This window comes from Colias eurytheme, chromosome 7 (genome assembly GCF_061535395.1).
Source record: "Colias eurytheme isolate Ceu_HAF_F1 chromosome 7, ilColEury1 Martin Lab GWU primary, whole genome shotgun sequence".
Lineage (NCBI taxonomy): Eukaryota > Metazoa > Arthropoda > Insecta > Lepidoptera > Pieridae > Colias > Colias eurytheme.
In genome coordinates, this window is record NC_142986.1 from 8,213,349 (window position 1) to 8,232,179 (window position 18,831).

General features: G+C 36.9%; 1 protein-coding gene across 7 annotated transcripts in view; it reads left to right on the top strand.

Moving 5' to 3' along the window:
- The window catches only part of mnb (minibrain), a 122,400-nt gene that overhangs the window by 90,558 nt on the left and 13,011 nt on the right, over nucleotides 1-18,831 (top strand). For all 7 annotated transcript variants that reach the window (XR_016456911.1, XM_090103570.1, XM_090103564.1 and 4 more), the window contains 4 exons: nucleotides 14,206-14,394; nucleotides 15,150-15,297; nucleotides 17,477-17,650; nucleotides 18,227-18,339. Coding sequence is in view for 6 of the 7 variants with exons in the window: in XM_090103570.1 (XP_089959696.1) it covers nucleotides 14,206-14,394; nucleotides 15,150-15,297; nucleotides 17,477-17,650; nucleotides 18,227-18,339 (624 nt within the window). In the remaining variant the exon portion in view is untranslated. The remainder of the gene's footprint in view (nucleotides 1-14,205; nucleotides 14,395-15,149; nucleotides 15,298-17,476; nucleotides 17,651-18,226; nucleotides 18,340-18,831) is intronic.

Consider the following 18,831-nt stretch of genomic DNA (forward strand, 5'->3'; position numbering starts at 1 on the left):
AGTGAAGAAACGATTGGATAGAGGAAAAAGGAAGAAATTTGATGAAAGAAAATGTAAAAGAAACACCACAAAAGCAAAAAAGAAACATGTTCAAGAGGAGATATCATCAGAAGAGGAGGAGTAGGTACTTCTGTCTTGTTTGTATGTCACCATATTAAGAGAGCAGACCTTATTGTAAAAGAGTTACTTAATTATTGTTAGTTTTAAAATAAGCAATCAATAAAACATATTTTAATGCTTTATTTTGTATTATTCGCATATTTTTTAACTGACCCCAATCACTGTTTCAACCGCCCCTGGTATGGGGACGGTTGAAACAAATCGGATTCTTTTTTTTAATTTGATCTGCTATAAAAAATAATACACATGGAACTAAAATCATAGCGCCTATTAGGAGACAGATACATGCTCTTTTATTTAACATATATTTTTCATAGCTCGGGTTATAAAGAGAAAAGTTATGGTCGTTATAAGTGAAATTGTTTCAACCGTACCCAGTCTACCCTAGTCTTTGAATTCTCTCAAAGTAAAATATGTGTTTAAGTAGTTTTACTTGATTGTAATACATATTTAAGATGTAGATATATGATATTTAAACATGTTTATGCTTGTAACTAATAATTCATAAGAGGTTTTTTTTATTTCTTTGGTAATTTTAAAATAATATTTATTTTTGGTACTTTATCGATGTAAATATGTTGTATAATCAATAATTATATTTTTTTCGGATCAAAAAGGGTTTATTTTAATTTCCTATTGTACGTAGAGATATTTTCCAGAAAAAATATTTTTGGCCGCCTAAATAATTGAAATCTACGTATGTGCGCTGTCGTGTGCCGAAAGGTCCCAGCTGTTGGTCGGATGGCATCACCCGTTATTATTACAACTGCTGATATAAGCGTCAGTCTTAAGTTATAGGAGATACGCGATTTGTTCCTATGTGATCGAAGGTGGGAAAAACAGGATTTTGAGCGCGAGTATCGTTTTTGTATATGCTATCGGGTATAGACCATCGTAAATGATAGGTGTCGTAATATATGAAAATACAGTTTGTTGATATTGGAAATTGTATCTAAGATTACTTTCATTCATGTTATGTGATATTTATGCCCAAAGAGAACTATAGTTTTTAACTTCTAAAAATTGTTGTTCGTTAAAGTTTTACGGTGTAATGAATGCATGTTGAATTGAAGTACATCATATAGTGTGGAATGTTACCAAGTTTAATTTATAGCAGAGAATCTAAAGAAAAAAAATTTTCGGGAAATAATGTATATTCCGTATTATGTAAACGCCGAGGCGATATTTCATTCCATTTTAATGTCAAGGTATATTTACTTCTTTCGTGTAGCCGTGACCCCGCATAGAAACGCAAAACCTCTACGGCGCTCTCGAAGGAAAATGAAATGTTACTACAGAATGTAGTAATGGCGCTGGGGCAATATTGAAAAGTGTAGTAGGGTCGTGCGGATTGATGAGAGTTCGGTTCGTTATCGCGTCGCAAGGCAATACATCGGATCAGGAGCGCAGCGGAGTCGAGTCGGCGGCGTGCCGTATCGCCGGAGCCGGCGGCCGGCCGCAGAGATGACTATGCTCGCTCTCATTCATTAGAGGGGTGCGGGGCGGACGCAAGACGTCGCGCGCCGCCCGACGATATCGATTTTGTCCCATCCTCCCGCGTCACCCCACGCGCCCGCTCTCAGCATCCGACCTCGAGTGCTCTCCTCTCGCGCCTACGGACACCTCCGACAGAAACTACGCCTTAACGACATGACGCCACAGCTCAAAATTCCAACTGACGGGCCGCGCGACGCGTCGCCCTGCCGATCCCTAATGAACCCTGCGACCGAAAGTCACTCGGTCGAGATTGCAACGGCCCCGCAGCGATGCCCTCGTCCACACCGCTGGAAAAAATAAGCTTTTTGTTACAATTAAAATGGTAAATCAAACCAATTTTAGTAATTGCGAGGTCAAACTTTGAAGTGGCGGCACACAGGCAGGGCGAGGTTTTTGAACGCGTATGATTTTTAATGGGCCGCCGTTACGTGCGACGAACGGCTGACTCGATGAGGCGTGCATGCCGACTGATTTAATTATTAGTTTCAAGTCTCCGATCGTGGTGGAACTCAAAGAAGTTTTCGACTTGCTCGCTTGTTTCGCATCTACGTACCGTCGCGTCAGACATGTTCCGGCGATGCCAGCCGCTCGAGCTTATGACTCGGCTCTAATGTAACTAATTAAAATTCCTATGTTGTCTTGATTTTACTTGTAGAGGGTAGAGCATAGCTGAGTACCAATATATTTCGCTCTTCATGGCCGTTGTTTTGGTAAGCAGACGCAGTTATTAATTGTTATGACTGAAATGATTTTAGAAATAACGGAATTGAAAAATATTTTTTCTTTTATCGAAATAGGGAAAAATGTTTCAATTTTAACGAACTTGATACTGTTAGGTACTCTTATTTACTGTATGTAAAAAATAGCATAACAATATTGTAATTTGCATTCCGTGTGTATCGTAAACCGGTTCCTTGTAGATACATAATATTCTAACCGATAAATACATTGAAAGTTATGTAATGTTTTGAAGTTTTCATTATATTATTCAGGTATTATTTTCAATATTAAATTAAATATTATTTATATTAAATATTATTTATTGTTTAACTTTTAGTTCTTAAAATATGAATTCCTACATTATACCATACTAGCTGCTCCGCGCGGTTTCACCCCCGTGGCTCCACTCCTGTTGCCCGTAGCGTGAAGAAATATAGCCTATAACCTTCCTCGATAAATGGGCTATCTAACACCGAAAGAATTTTTCAAGTCGGACCAGTAGTTCCCGAGATTAGTGCGTTCAAACAAACAAACAAACAAACTCTTCAGCTTTATAATATTAGTATAGATTGATGCCTGTCGGTTCTGTCATTTGCATTCGTGCAAATCCTACTAATATTATAAAGGCGAAAGTTTGTATGGATGTTTGTTACTCTTTCACGTAAAAACTACTGAATGGATTTGAATGAAACTTTACCACAATATAGCTTATACATCAGAATAACACATAGGATAGGTTTTATCCCGGAAATCCCACGGGAACGGGAACTATGCGGGTTTTCCTTTGAAAACGCGGGCGAAGCCGCGGGCGGAAATCTAGTATTATATACAACTGCTACAGGCTGATGTCAATTAAATATTTTTTTGTAAAGTACATAACTACTTTATTATTACTAATAATTAATATGACTTTTTCCTAACGCTCGCTTGTTCGAAGTTGAGAATAAATCAATAAATCTAAATCACTTTACAATTTTAGGTTTATACGGAAAATAAGTAAAAAGTTCAAGCTGAAATGTTGAAACTTTTTGTGAAATTAGATAAACAAAGTTATACCTACGTGTTACTTATTGGGGATTGACAAAATTGTAAGAAAATAATATAAATGTGAATATTTTATACTCATGATCTTAAATAAAACAAAATATTTAAAAAAAAGCCACTTGAATTGTTTATTTTTTTTATATTCAAGATCCAGACACTTGTCTGTCGCGTGCGAATTTTATTTTATTTCACTACTAGTTGTAGGTAGGTACTTCTCATACTTTTAAATGTCCAGCTTCGTCGGTATACATAAATCTTACTATTCTCACGCTATCTTCTTGGTACAAATCAGAGTTTTTCTAAGAATACATTAATAATAAAATGCATGAAATAAGAATAAAAAATATTTAATATTTCCCAAAGAAACACACGTAGGCGTTTGTGATCTCATATCGGGACTGGTGACTTCATTCACATAGAATGTTATGGTAGTGTCAATATTTTATAAAATTTTAACATTAGTGTGACTTATATCGGAAAGTCTGCATAATTGAGAAAAATTATTAGGATATTAGGACATTATCTTTGTATTTTTTAATTCAACATAGTAACGTGGAATATTCGTTGATAATGATTTTTCTTGAAGTAAAGACGATCATTTATTTCATCATTGCAAACTACGTATTATCACCGCTGCAGTTTATAAATGTTCAGTTAAACGGATTATATTTATAAATAGTTTTTTATAATTAAGTAAGTACTAAAGCTAAAACTTTAACACCCCAGCTTTCAGCCAGTAACAGAACTCGTCGAGTCAATTTGTAAGTTGCAACAAATCCCATAAGTTGCGTACGATTGAATGTGTCCAATGTCTGGCCGCTGCATTATTGTGCATCTCAAAACATTGCCGTTCATTGTTCGAGTTTCAATCGAGGTGCGCTTATGCTACGTGTACACTGTAGAGTGTAGAGTGTACACTGTAGGTGTAGGTGGACCATCCGTTTTGCAATAATATGTGTTTCCTGTTTGGATGTTTTTATGTTCTCCTAGTGTAGGTTGGTGGTTGTCGGGTGGCATGTGAGGGTTTGGTTGTGATTGTGTTGTTTTATATTGTATCGGTAAGAAGCTGGGTTATTTTTGGAGTTGATGGTTGAGAAGGAATGTCGCAATTTTTATTGTTGTTTATTTTGTATCGTAATTTCCTAAATTTAAGTCCCCGCTAAGGCTAAATTAAAATTTAAACATAATTGTTTAAATTTAATTTACCATTATGTTTAATTTAATTTAAACATAATTGTTTAAATTAAATTTAGTAGTAGATCGACATTTATAATGTTGCACAAAGCTTTAAAATGTGCTTTATAATGGTAAAAATACACAACCACCAGGCTTTGGCCTGTTGATTCCCAACATGAAAAGCCAACAACAGTCCACCAGCTGACAGCGAAATAATTTCAACCGACAAGTTTAAAAAGCGAAGAAACGAAAACATTGGTAACCCCAGCACGGAGGGCAAGCTCAATTCTGATTTGAATTTATTGTCTGCGCATTCAGACATTAGTCATGCTGTTTGTCGCTTTCAGTGATCTCGCTTCCCGAAAGCCGTTATTATTGGACTCAAGTCGTTTAAATTGCACTCGCCGAATGATTTATTGCACCACAATATGACACTTTCATTCGCCTCGAGAATATTGGTGGCTGGTGGCTGGTGGCCCGTGAGCGGTGATTGGCGATATTCTATTGGCCCTTGTGGTGGATTGGTAATGCTATAATGAGCTGATGTGATGTGATCAGTATCTTCGTTGATGTTTAGGGTTTTTTGTTGGGTTTTGACGATTGTTCGAACTTCTATGTGTGTGCTTTGGTAGGTTTTGACGGCAGTTGTTGATCACACCTGGTCTGCATAAATTGTACGCAATTTTTTAGAATCTAAATATATGTTTTTGTAAGGAGAAACGTGATTATAAAAGAAAACATGTAAAAACACAATATAGTAGATACACAATTCGTTGTTTATCTTAATAAATAGTAAAATTCATAAATGAATGTATTGAAGTCAACATAATTCCGTAACTGAATGCGATATTAACCAATTTTTTACTAACTTAATTCCAATGAAACACGTCGGTAACGAGTGACGTTCAATCAACATTTTATGAAATAACTCGTGAACGTAAACATCGTAAATAAACACGTCTTCTGTATATACTATTATCGGATTGCGTTTGTGTATTTACAATTATTATGAAAATGTCCTCGAAAAGCGTCTACACTGACCTGCCTCAACGAGGGGAAAGCTTGGGGTAGGTATGGCGTTGCATCCGTCCATTCGCCCGATGCAAGGGTGGTTTTGCATAACTACATATACCTAGTGTTATACTTACGTGAATGTGTCTGTCTGCCTTAATCACCGGATTTATGAATGCCGCGGTATAATTATGACTCCCATGTGCATTTACCGTATACGTCTTGATATGTAATTATATGTGAATACCTCATTGTATATCATCAGCTGTGATAGCCATCTGATAACGATACGTTACTATAAAAATATGCAGCCGAGGTTGTACTACCGCGCTGGAACTCTCGGCTCGTTGGCTATTTTAGTTAGTCATAAATTTTAAATCGCCTACCTAGACGGAGAGCTTAAAATAAACATAGATGCATATCAGACGATCGTAAGTTTAGACCGCGTCTGTACAGTGAGAGGTATTATATAAATCAAAGATAGAAATCGGTCGGCTAATCCTCGCCTTAGGTATTATACGGCGGATGATTAAAAAAGCGTGCGTACCCACTTGACGCACAGTGTTAGCTTTTTGCATGGGTGTGCGGCGCGGTGGCACTAATGAAACGGGCCCGTCGCGCGGCGTGTGCGTCGCAGCCTACGTACGCGGGCCTTGCATTGGGTCGGGTCAGTGAACCCGCCCGCCCACTATCGGGGTAAATATGCCGAATGCACACAGATGCGCGCGCCGGCCCCCTCCCCACGCGCCGCCGTCGCCGCTGCACTCTGCACGCATCCACCCCCGACCCCTCTTAAAACTCCTAATTGATTGCGCAAATTTTCTCGCAATAACTGTCTTTTTATGGTGTTAATGATGTAAACTTGCGCAGTTCCGCAACTTTAATTGACGCTACGCGCTGCGATCTTTCGAGACGGGCCGCGTTTTCGACGCACGACGCGCCGAAATTCGCCACTGCGACGCGGCTATGAAAAATTAATTAGCGCGCCCGTAGTATTTGCTTTTTGGGGATTCCTGCTGTGACTCTATCGGCTCGTCCGCTTTTTGTCGTCGCGTCGTCATAGACTCATTTAACTAAAACAAATACGCGACGCGGGTACAGTGTATGCGTTTTTAATCACATACGCGTCGCTCGATAGTAAGTGCTCGCACCCACTGATTGATCTCGCGATGATTCAAGCGTTGCGTCATCATGTTTGATGATGTCACGATGACGTTATGCCGTATGAAATACAGTGCACAAGAGAGCCGTGTGCCGCTGTGTATGATAACTCGCAGACGACACCAGCCATCAATGGTGTAACCATTCTGTTTAGAAAATGTAGCGCTCACTAGCGATTTATTTGTATTGTATCTCTGGGTAGGTTCCGCTCGTTTTTAGTCGTCATGCAGAACATGAATAAAATACAATTTTATTATTCACTAGCGGTCCGCCCCGGCTTCGCCCGTGGTACATATTTCGCAATAAAAAGTAGCCTATGTCCTTTCTCGGGTATCAAAATATCTCCATACCAAATTTCATGCAAATTGGTTCAGTAGTTTAGGCGTGATTGAGTAACAGACAGATAGACAGAGTTACTTTCGCATTTATAATATTAGTATGGATTTGTAGCTTCATTCATCACATAAAAGCTTTCATCTTATTTAATTTTAACTTCATGAAGTCTTCAATGTAGCTTTTTACGTATTGTACTCTTAAAAAAATGTTAAACGTATTTCAAACAATTTTAAACATTCAATCTTAGGCACTAGCTTTTTCACTAGACTCTTAATAAAAATATTGTACGTAACTTTTGCTTTTCTTTTTGCTTTCGTTTCTTGTGTATAGACAGGCAAGTTCTAGGAACAGGCGTAGCATAGTGCGGAGCCGAGGCGGCCGTCCTTGCTCTCTTGCCGATATTAAAAATACAAATGTACCTGATGTTTATGAGAAATAAGAGGCATTTTACGAGAAACAAATTTTATTTTAAAATGTTTACTACAGTGGAAAGATTTTTATAGTGGTGTTGTAAGTCATTGTCACATTGAATCGACGAATGGGAAAAGCTAAATAAAAATTAGCCCATGAGATGGCTCAAGTTTGGTTCAAAAAATAAATTGGAAATTTGGTATAGAAGAATGAATTTGTTGTATTTCTGGAATAGAACTAAAATTCATTTTAAGATTATGAAACAGATCAAAATGTTGCTACGATTTTAAAGTTTACCTTCAATGTACAAAATAAGGGCTCTTTCAATTTATGCGTTTCGTATCGGACCGCTGCCGCACGTTTTCCGTGCCGCTAGTTATAACCCGCTGCCGTGCCGTTGCAGTACGGTAGCAGTCCGTTACCAAACGCTTAAATTGAAAGCGTATCTGACTGCCGTGCGTTTGTATGCTAGTGCTGTTTTAAATTTATTTGACACCAGTTAAGCCATGGACTCCGACGAAGAAACATTACTGTTAGTGCTCTTGTTAAAAAACATCAAACAAAAAAAAAAAATAAACAAAAACTACGACTCCGTAAAAGAGCATCACCGATGTTTTCGTTAACATGTGATTTTAAGGCTAGCTAAATACACTGTTTTTTAAAACCACAATATTTTTTTATAATTTTGCCGATATATCAACATATCGATAATTTTTCCGCGATATATCAATGCTAATATTGATTTTTTTTTAAATATCGATGTATCGATATATCGATATTTTTTTTCATTTTCGACATCCCTAAACTGAACACGTGGGACTTGGGACGTTGCCGTCCTGCTGTCGAGCGTTCGCGGTACGGACGCCGCGCTGTTGCCGCACCGTGCATTTTGTATGAAAACAAACGACCGGCCGTGCGCCGTACGACAAACACACCGCTTCGGCACTGTAGCGGTCCGATACGAAACGCATAAATTGAAAGAGCCCTAATAAAGGTAATTCTTTATTTTATTTTGTACATTGAATGTAAACTTTAAAATCGTAGCAACATTTTAGTAGGTTATTGACTTATTGAAGTAAATAGAACATGAAGTATAAAAAAAAACAAATAAATATTGTTCAATACAATTAAAAACGACCTTCTCAATATCAAAATAAAACGGGGCTTTTAGTTTAGAAGCTTCTTCTATTTAGGTAGAAAAGTTTGTAGGGGTTGTTTATCTACGGTTCTTTATGATCTAATTGTGTTACTGCCACGCTCTAAGGAATCCAACGCCTACGTAATTTATTCTTGGATTCATTGTATAGTGCGAAATTATAAAGGTTTATTTTACCTTTTTTGATATTAAATCGATGTAAATAGACGTTTTTGTCATTCATAACGTAAATAAACTTAATGATTTAGATAGTCTGTCTGTTATGATCATTGATCACATCGCTACACCACTGTCCACAACACCGATTTTGATGAAAATGCAATGAAGATAGTTGAGGAATCAGGATCAAACAGAGGCTATTTAAAAAAATTATAATTAAATAAAGTAATTAAAAAAATGAATGAAAAGTTTTTTCTTTGCTTTTTACGCGGATTAATCCGCGAGGTGCCTACAGCTAGTAACTTACTGTAAATTGTAATACCAACATAAATAAATAAAAAAATACAACACAACCTTCTTTTTACGCTTTATTAGAAACATAATTACTTCATCAAAATATAGAATCGTAAACGTTTGTTTATGTTCCGGGTGTTGTATCAATGCTATAGAAATTTCAAGTTGGCGGCCGTCGTAATATGTCTTAATCATGAAAACTTTGCAAATTCACTAGTTGTACCGGCCAAGTTCGCAACTGGGGCGTTGTTTGGCCAAGGGGCCTTAAATCATAGAGTTCACACGACCCTTAATAAACCCAAATAGACGGAGCTTTAAATGGGCCGAAACAATGTTATTGATGTTTAGTAGGTGTAGGTGAATCGGCTCCTATTGATATATCGGCCGATATGCCACGCGTCTATTAGCCGAGGTCAGGTTACATATTGTATTTTCGAGGTGAATTTCTGCGAGATGTGCTTCAGAATATGGAGGATAAGGACTTATAATGTTCGTGTATGTAGGACGTAGGTATACAAAGCAGGTGTAGGATGTAGATTGTTGGTATTTAATATAGTATTGTAAGAGTAAAGTTTAAGTCGACTTGCTAATTTGATAAAACACTGTTCGATTCATGAGCAAGTAAAAGGAATGGTACATGAAGTAGGTAAATTTCTATATATTTCATATTCGTAATATCTATTAGCTTTTAGTTTGTGTGCAAGTAGTAGGCCTACAAACTAATAGCTAATAGATATTACGAATATGAAATATATGTATAGAAAGTGACCAGTTAAACGGATTTGTACAAATTAAAATTGGTATAAAATTAAAATTTGCATGCGTTCGAAGGTTCCAAATATGTATATGTATTGGTATCGATGTTTTCATTTCTATATTACTTACATTATGTACTAAAATTATTGTGAGTTATGTACGAAACTTAATACAAAGTTTATTACGTGCGTCGAATACTTTATGAGAATGCTATATTTACCCGCCCCCGGACTTACGCAGGAAGAAATATAATTCAATGTCCTAGATGTAAATAACGTATGTCTATACTAATAACCATTTTATTGGCTCAGTATTCGACATTACGTATCAACGTACTCATAGTAAAAAAACAAAAATGACAAAAAATCATGCAAATAAAGATTGCTCTTTATTGTGGGTAGATACAAAATTAGAAGATTAGCATAAGAATGTAACTAAGCTATCAATAACAAAAGTACGCGCGCAACTCAATACGATCCCGCCGCGACCTTTAAATCTATTCCTTATTATAAAAATACCTGTTTACCAGACCGTTATTTACAGTCGAATATTATCCCCGAACAAATATATCACATCGGAATTGCGTGGGTTGTAATAGCGACGGATCAATTGGGAGATTGTTAAATTACGCAGTCATTCAATATTGTTATTAGGTTTGGCATTATCTTCGTGGAAAACCTCGCACGTATCCCACAATAATTTGAAAGGATTTTGTGTTTTATTTTTAAACTTTTTAGTTGTAACCCGTTAACTTTCTTCGATTCTACCAGCATTCACCTAATAACTAAGACGAAGTCTATAAATTATATTTTTTTAACATGGTCTTAATTAAAACATTTTTATGTGTCGATCTTGTGTGAACACTAGTTGCGTTTATTAATTTTTTAAATAAATATCTGTTTTGTGTGACTATTGGGTAGTTCTGGGAATCGGTTAGGTAAGTGTTGTTTTGCTTACTCTTCAGGCAGAAAAACGTTTTCCGGGAAAGCTAGTTATCTATACAAATATTATAAAGAGGAAAGGTTTGATTTTTTGTTTGTTTGTTTGTTTGTATGAATTGAATTGGCAGATTTGAAAAATTCTTTCACTGTTGGAAAGCTACATCATTTCTGAGTGACATAGGCTAGGTTTTATCCCGGAAATCCCACGGGAACGGGAACTATGCGGGTTTTTTTTTGAAAACGCGGGCGAAGCCGCAGGCGGAAAGCTAGTTATATTATAAAAATGAATCGCAAAATGTGTTGGTAAGCGCATAACTCGAGAACGGCTGAACCGATTTCGATAATTCTTTTTTTATTATATTCCTTGAAGTACGAGGATGGTTTTTATGTAGAGAAAACGTAAATATGTACCACGGGTGAAGCCGGGGCGGACCGCTAGTCTTATATATAAAAATGAATCGCAAAATGTGTTGGTAAGCGCATAACTCGAGAACGGCTGAACCGATTTCGATAATTCTTTTTTTATTATATTCCTTGAAGTACGAGGATGGTTCTTATGTAGAGAAAACATAAACATGTACCACGGGCGAAGCCGGGGCGGACCGTTTATAATATAACTTTGTTCTCATATTCTTTAACTATAGTCATATGCAACGAGAAAACTGGAAGTCGCAATGTTACGATGATGCAACAACCTTTTCTTGGCGTGTATGCTGCACCGTGATCGACGCTTGAGCCACATATCGATTGGCAATGAATCATTAGGTTTCTTAGCTCTATAGAAATAATGCCTTGTGATAACCGAGCAAGCAACACATGATGCAACGGTTACTAGGAAACGTTTTGAAAAATCGTTACGAACCAGATCGAAATAATCTAGTGGCCGTTCTCACGATGAATCAAACGCGGTGATGAATGCGCGTAACGTTTATAAGCTATATTTTATCGGTTCAATTAAGTTGTGCCCGATGATTTATACGAGTGCTACTAAATGTCGGCGATTGTTTAGTTTTGATTTCACAAGCCGTAATTTAAATTTATAGTAATCGTATAGCGCCGTAGTACCGTGTTTAAGAGGGCAACTTTCTCCACACCAGCCCTTCCTATAAATACAACACACGACCGACCACACAGACTCTTAAGATTAATAATGATCGTTTCGCAACAAGCATAAATAGATTTAGATCGTATCTTGAAGTTGCACGCTGTTCTATTGCCTATTAATAAATTTATTTCCTTCGCTGCAAGTTACAAGGTAAAGAGCATGGGAGCTCAATAGCGAGTGTTTATAATAAATTCACGAAGTTTACCCAGTCGCACGCTTACGCCGAGACGTAGTTAGCGGATTTGAATAGAAGTCGGTCCGCGACGAGCCTACGAGTTGCGCTCTTCGAGTTGCCATCCCGGCGCCGTTCATTAGATAGTTAACCGAACGGTGGATCATGTTATCAGGTGCGCTGCAAACAAAACGTTGAATAGAGGCCCGGTTAAACATGCACGACGGGTGTACGGGTATAATTAAAGTTTAGGAGACGCTCACGTCGCCCGTTAACCTCGTTATCGGGCGCTGGAAGTGGGTGAGACGCGGCGGGGAGGGGCCGCTGGCGGCGGGGCGCGGGGCGGGGAAAATCAATGACAGCCGCCGCGCGCCGTCTCCCCGGCCCGACGCGCTCACGGCTCATCTCGACCACGTGCCGCGGTCACTGGCCTGCTCACCGCCGCTACCACGGAGCCTCCTGATTGATGACGCCCCACATGACAACACTGACCTTAGTTACGCACCGCCCGACCCGACAAACGTCCCCGAGGAAGTGCGCCTTAGCCTCGCAACGCAAGTCGCACGCCCGCATTTATCCGCGCCATTGCCTCTCACGATACCCACGCCGCTATAACGGCGGTCATCTGTAAAATATACCACGTAATAGGTATGTAGGTCGGAGGCAGATATTTGGGTTATCGGTTGGCCCCGTCGATATGCGACACTTCCGCCACGCTGCGAATGCTATGCAGTCGCCGATATTGTCCGACACGTTACTTACGTAACGGTGGTGAATGCCAGATATTGTAGGTCATGTGACGCGCCTCTGACGCATCGATCGGCCGATCGCACGCTCTTCGAAACGCTGATCGAATCTCTATCGAAAGCATAGAGAAGCCCGTGTACCTAGATGGGCGTTCACATTAGTAATTACATGCAAGTAGTGAGAACATAATATTAATGAGTCACTGCGAGTCCGCCGTCGAGACGCGACGGTGCCGCATAAAAAACCGGTAGCAATGAACTGCCTAGTCCCGAATCCATGCGTTGATTATATGAATGTTTTATATAAACGTATCGAGTATCGTCGATCAATGTCAACCGCATATTTGGGTCAACGTCCGTCGAAATTCCCTCTCTCCTCGCCTCTTCATTTCCTATAACACATGCGATGGCTTTTTTCTTTGACGCGTCTACTAGACGTGATTGCTTTTATGTCTTTTGGTTATTTTTTATTCTCACAGCTGTCTTGCTCGTTTGATTTTGTGTGAATCGCTATCGTAAATAGTTGGTAATGACGTGATTACATGATGAAATAGCTGTTGAAAAGATTATATCATATTAAAGCTTGCCTAATGTTTTTATAATTTCTCATATTTTTAACGGGCATAAAAATAACACTGGATGGTTGTGCAATAGATGTTTTTTTTAACGAAAATGACATTGTCAATTTTGACCTGTCCAAAATGACGATTAGCATCAGACTGAAGCGAAATTAATTAATTTCTTTTGAAGTAACACCAAAACATAATTATTTCAATGCTTCGTAATTCCGTTGTTGTTGGGACACCTGTCAAATAAAAACTGGGAAACATTAAATCAGTTTTCGGGAAAAATGAGGTGAAGAAATGAAATGTCTTTATTTATTCTTGTTGTTTTGTTTTATTATTGTCTGTCTTGTTTGAACTTTGATCCGGGTTTCGGCGGTATTCAATTAATCATGTTGTCATTGAATTCGATATACGTGACCTCTAAATGGGAAATGCGGGGTGCGGACCTTATTGAAAGGATATATATTTTTTCCGTCTTATTAAACAAAATCATACATTATTTTTGAAAGTAAAATGATCATTTTTTTTCTGGTAACAGAAATGGTTATCTTATATAAACTAGTATATCAAAGCACATACATGATGTTTAGATTCCTTATAAATATACTTTTGCGTACGATACATAAATGTACTAAATAATAATACAAATCAGACTAAAATAAAAATTAAAATAGTGAACAGAACAAAACATTCGCCACAGCCCACAGCTAAACAACGCAAATAAATTCTGTCTCAAGTAAAACAATCTATGTTCTATATACCCCCATATGTATACTAAGCAAATAATAAATTGTTGTTACAAATAAAACAATCTAACAGTAACGTTTGTCGCAGGTATACTACGCGAAGAAGAAGCGGAGAGCGCAGCAGTACCTCGGCGACGACGGGTCGCACAAGAAGGAGCGGAAGCTGTACAATGACGGGTACGACGACGACAACCACGACTACATCATAAAGCAAGGCGAGAAGTTCCTCGACCGGTACGAGATCTCCTCGCCGATCGGCAAAGGCTCCTTTGGACAGGTAATAATATTGTACAATAAATTGTACGTGTAGCTTTTGGTAGGGTAAAAAAGACGCAGGGACACCTGATGTTTGTAGGCAATAAGAGGTGGTGACAACTACCGCCCATAAACACTAGTAGTAATGTTACACTAGTCGTGTTTTACATACCTAAAAATTATTATGAAATAGAAAAGATACAATTGTTTGGGTGATCTTTTGACTAATCAATGAGTTTCGATAACACGGCAAATGTTTGTTATGAACGTTGATAAAATTCTACAAATAAAAATAAAAAAAAATATTAGTTAGCGTAACGATTTAGTTATAATATCTTCTAGGAAATGTTTGTAAGCGGGATTGTGAATTTAGAGCAATATTAATGTTCTGATGACAATAACCAACCAACACCCGACTAAAGCTCGACAATATTTAATGAGCACCATTAAATAGAAAAACTTTCCATTCGATCACGTTCCAATGATTGTTTCAATCCTTAATTCTACGTAACAATCCATAATTCCATTTTCAAAAAATATTAAAACGTTATTTGGGGTACAAATAAGTCGATCTAATCTAATAGTATCTGATGTTGTTAATGAAGTAAGTTTGATTATTTGAATGCCTCCATAATAGTAAATAACATATTATATGCCTTATAGTATGATTATTAATAAAGTATATTATTATTTCTTTATAGAAAATTTTTGGATAATCAAGTAAAAATATTATGAAATGCTTAGTAGGTATAAAATGTTATTGTGTTGTTTTTTCAGGTTGTTAAAGCCTACGACCACGAGGAGCAGTGTCAAGTAGCGATAAAAATTATTAAAAATAAGAAACCTTTCTTAAATCAGGCACAAATAGAAGTCAAGTTACTAGAAATGATGAACAGGGCAGACGCGGAAAATAAGTATTATATAGGTAAGAATCTATTTATTTAACTAATGTATGTAAAATAGGGAAAATAAGGATAAATAATATGAGGTCAAATTTGTCTAATTGGTCAATTAAAAGTCGTTTTCGGTGGCGGTTTTTCCCCATGTCGCCACGTTTTATCGAAAAGCATAACAAGGAATTAGTTCATGGTTACGTATGTAATTCATATGATTAGCTGATAGCTCGTGTATTATGGTTACGATAGTTTGAGGATAAATCCTAACAAAATTGATACAATTAGCGTATGGGGTGGTGGTCTATTTGTTCATTAATGCAATATGAGCTAATTTAGTGGAGGATTAAAAATGGCAGAGAAAAATTAAAGATTCATGTGGTAATTTTTTTGGGGCAGAACTAATAACTTCAATGTTCAATAGATTATAATAGGTCTTGTATAATTTTATCTAACCATTGAACAAATGTCGTGACATCATCGAAACGATCTCCTTTATTTCTTTCTTTTTTATACTTACCATTTAATACACACTGTTGATTACAATTTACAAATAAAGGAGAATGGGCAAATTGGGCCTGAAACTTGGGCTAGGACCAATACACACGAAATATTGTTTTTGTGATAGATCATTACACATACCTTACGAAATAAATAAAATAAAAATATAAATCAACCGGGTTCTTGTACAGTCAAGGCAAAAAGTTTTATTTATTTGGCTATTATTTTGCGCACAATAACGGTGTCTTTAATTCGAGTGAAGTAAATATGAATCAAAATGTCACTCGAGTGACTGAGTTTAACCACAAAAAACGTCTAACTACATTGAATAATAATAAACACGGTATAGGTACCTGTTACAAAACATAATATTAGTGTATTTCGTTTATTAGAAGGCTTAAGATTAGTGTATTTGTAAGTGAAAGTGAATTGGAGTAACATAAAGATATTGTCATTGTCTTATAACAGTTATTTATTGCAAGAAATATTATACACAAAGAAATAAAACTTGATGTGACTGTACAAAAACCCGGTTGATTATTTTTTTATATATATTATTCCCGTTATGTATGTGTTATGATCTATTATAAAAACAATATCTCATGTGTATTGGTCCAACTCAAGGGTTCAGGCCCAACTTCCATAGTAAAATGCCCATTCTCCTTTGGAAAATCCAAAAGTGCACGCCTCATATTTTTTTTTTAATAAATATTTATTAATTATTATTTTTGTTTATTTAATAACAATTAAACCACATCGAATCAGACCCTGAAAAATGAAAGGGTTCTATTCCTGAGCATACTCAAGCGTAAGAGAAAAAAAAAAGACTCGATTAGTAAAGTATTTTGGTCGCTATCGTGTTAACAAGAAAAAGGATCCGCACATACAGACACACGGACGTCCAAGACAGAACTTTTTTAAACTGTTTTTTAACTAGTTTAAATAACAAAAATGACATCTAAAATATCATGAACGTTAAAAATAGTGTTTTTTCTTAATATGTGTGTGTATGTATTATCTTACAAGTGCAATGTATGATACATAAAGACATTTTAAGTTTGAAAAATCAGATGTTTTGCGCGAAGTGACAGTAGTACCCACCTCAACGCTTCGCTTATGAGGCGTGCAATAGGGTCGACCGGTGGTCAAAAATTCGATCTTGCATCAATACGACTCTCACCTGAGTTGCACTGCACAAACATACAACAAATTCGTAGATATTATACTATACTCAGTTTAGATTAAGCCTATGCTACTCATATAATATTCCCATGTTCTATACCCATGTAGCTTTCAAAGAGTTAATTTAATTGATGTTTATCAGTGGTCTTATATCTAGCAGTCTTCTACTAGAAATGCATATACTTTTGTATGCATCTGATCGTAACGAATAAAATATCAAATCTTGTCTTAATAATATTAAGTAGTTTAGGTACGCCTACATATTTTATACTAGCTATCCGCCCGCGGCTTCGCCCGCGTTTTCAAAGAAAAACCCGCATAGTTCCCGTTCCCGTGGTATTTCCGGGATAAAACCTATCCTATGTATTAATCCAAGTTACCCTCTATATTTGTGCTAAATTTCATTGTAATCGGTTCAGTAGTATTTGCGTGAAAGAGTAACAAACATCCATACATCCATACTTACAAACTTTCGTCTTTATAATAGTAGTAGGATTTTGATATTAATGTGTCCATCGTGGTTTACAGTGAAACTGAAGCGGCACTTTATGTGGCGCAACCACCTGTGCCTAGTGTTCGAGCTGCTGTCGTACAACCTGTACGACCTGCTGCGCAACACGAACTTTCGCGGCGTGTCGCTCAACCTCACGCGCAAGTTCGCGCAGCAGCTGTGCACCGCGCTCCTGTTCCTTAGTCAACCCGGTGAGTTTATGTTTTGACTGTAGGAATGTTAGTGCTATATGTCAACTGTTTTAATAAGAGAAGGGTTTCAACAATTCGACAATTCAATAAGAGAACGCGCAAGTTCGCGTAGTAGCTGTTCACCACGCTCCTGTTTCGAAGCAAATCCGGTGATTTGTTTTATTTGTTTTCGTTGCGATTTATCTGCAAGAAAATTTTCACAGTGTAAATGTTTCAATTCTTTTAATAAGTGAAGGTACAATTTTCACGCACAATCGGGCGTACGTACAGTGTAAACGTACACAGCGCATCATCATCATTTGTATGCGTTTTAAATAATTGATTTTTTTATATTATTATAGCAGTTTATTCCATCAACTTATTACGTTGGTTGTAGTATAAGTTCACGAAACATAGTAATATATTTTATCTTAGCAGCTTACTTTTATTATCTCTATATGATCAGCATCCCCAGTTGTAAAAATCGTACTATGTTAAGTATCAATACAGTTGCAAGACTTTGTATACTGTAACTTGAAGTATGTGTATATATAATATGTGTGTCATTTAACAATGAATATAAATCATTTGTTACAGAACTAAATATAATTCACTGTGATCTAAAACCGGAGAACATTCTCCTGTGCAATCCGAAGAGGTCGGCGATTAAAATTGTCGACTTTGGTAGTTCGTGTCAGTTAGGACAACGGGTGAGTGCTGTGTTTCATTAATTATTTATATTAATTGTTTTTGTCTACATTTATTGCGCCCTCTTAATAATGGGCAGCGTTGTCCAACAAATAATGGTCGATGTTTGCCGCCATTACGGCGATTATGAATAAACATCTACAATGATGGCCGACCATAGACATTAGGCCTTGTACACTATCGTGATTACCTCTACTCGCCCAACGCTGCCCATTGTTAAGAGGGTCCATAATACCTAACATTTATAACTAACTGGTTTTTTGGGTAACTCGTCATAAAGAAATATTTGTGCTATAAGGTAAAAACAAAGTGCAATGATTGAGTTGAATTTCCAATGATGACAAACCAGATTAACAAAATTTAAGTTCTTTTTTTTTGAGCTGTTAGTGGTTTCTAGAAATCAATGGTAGTAAATTAATGCTTGTTTTTTTTTCGATTTTATTTAAATTCAATTCGATTTTATGTAAAAACATGTTCACGAATAAATCGGACAC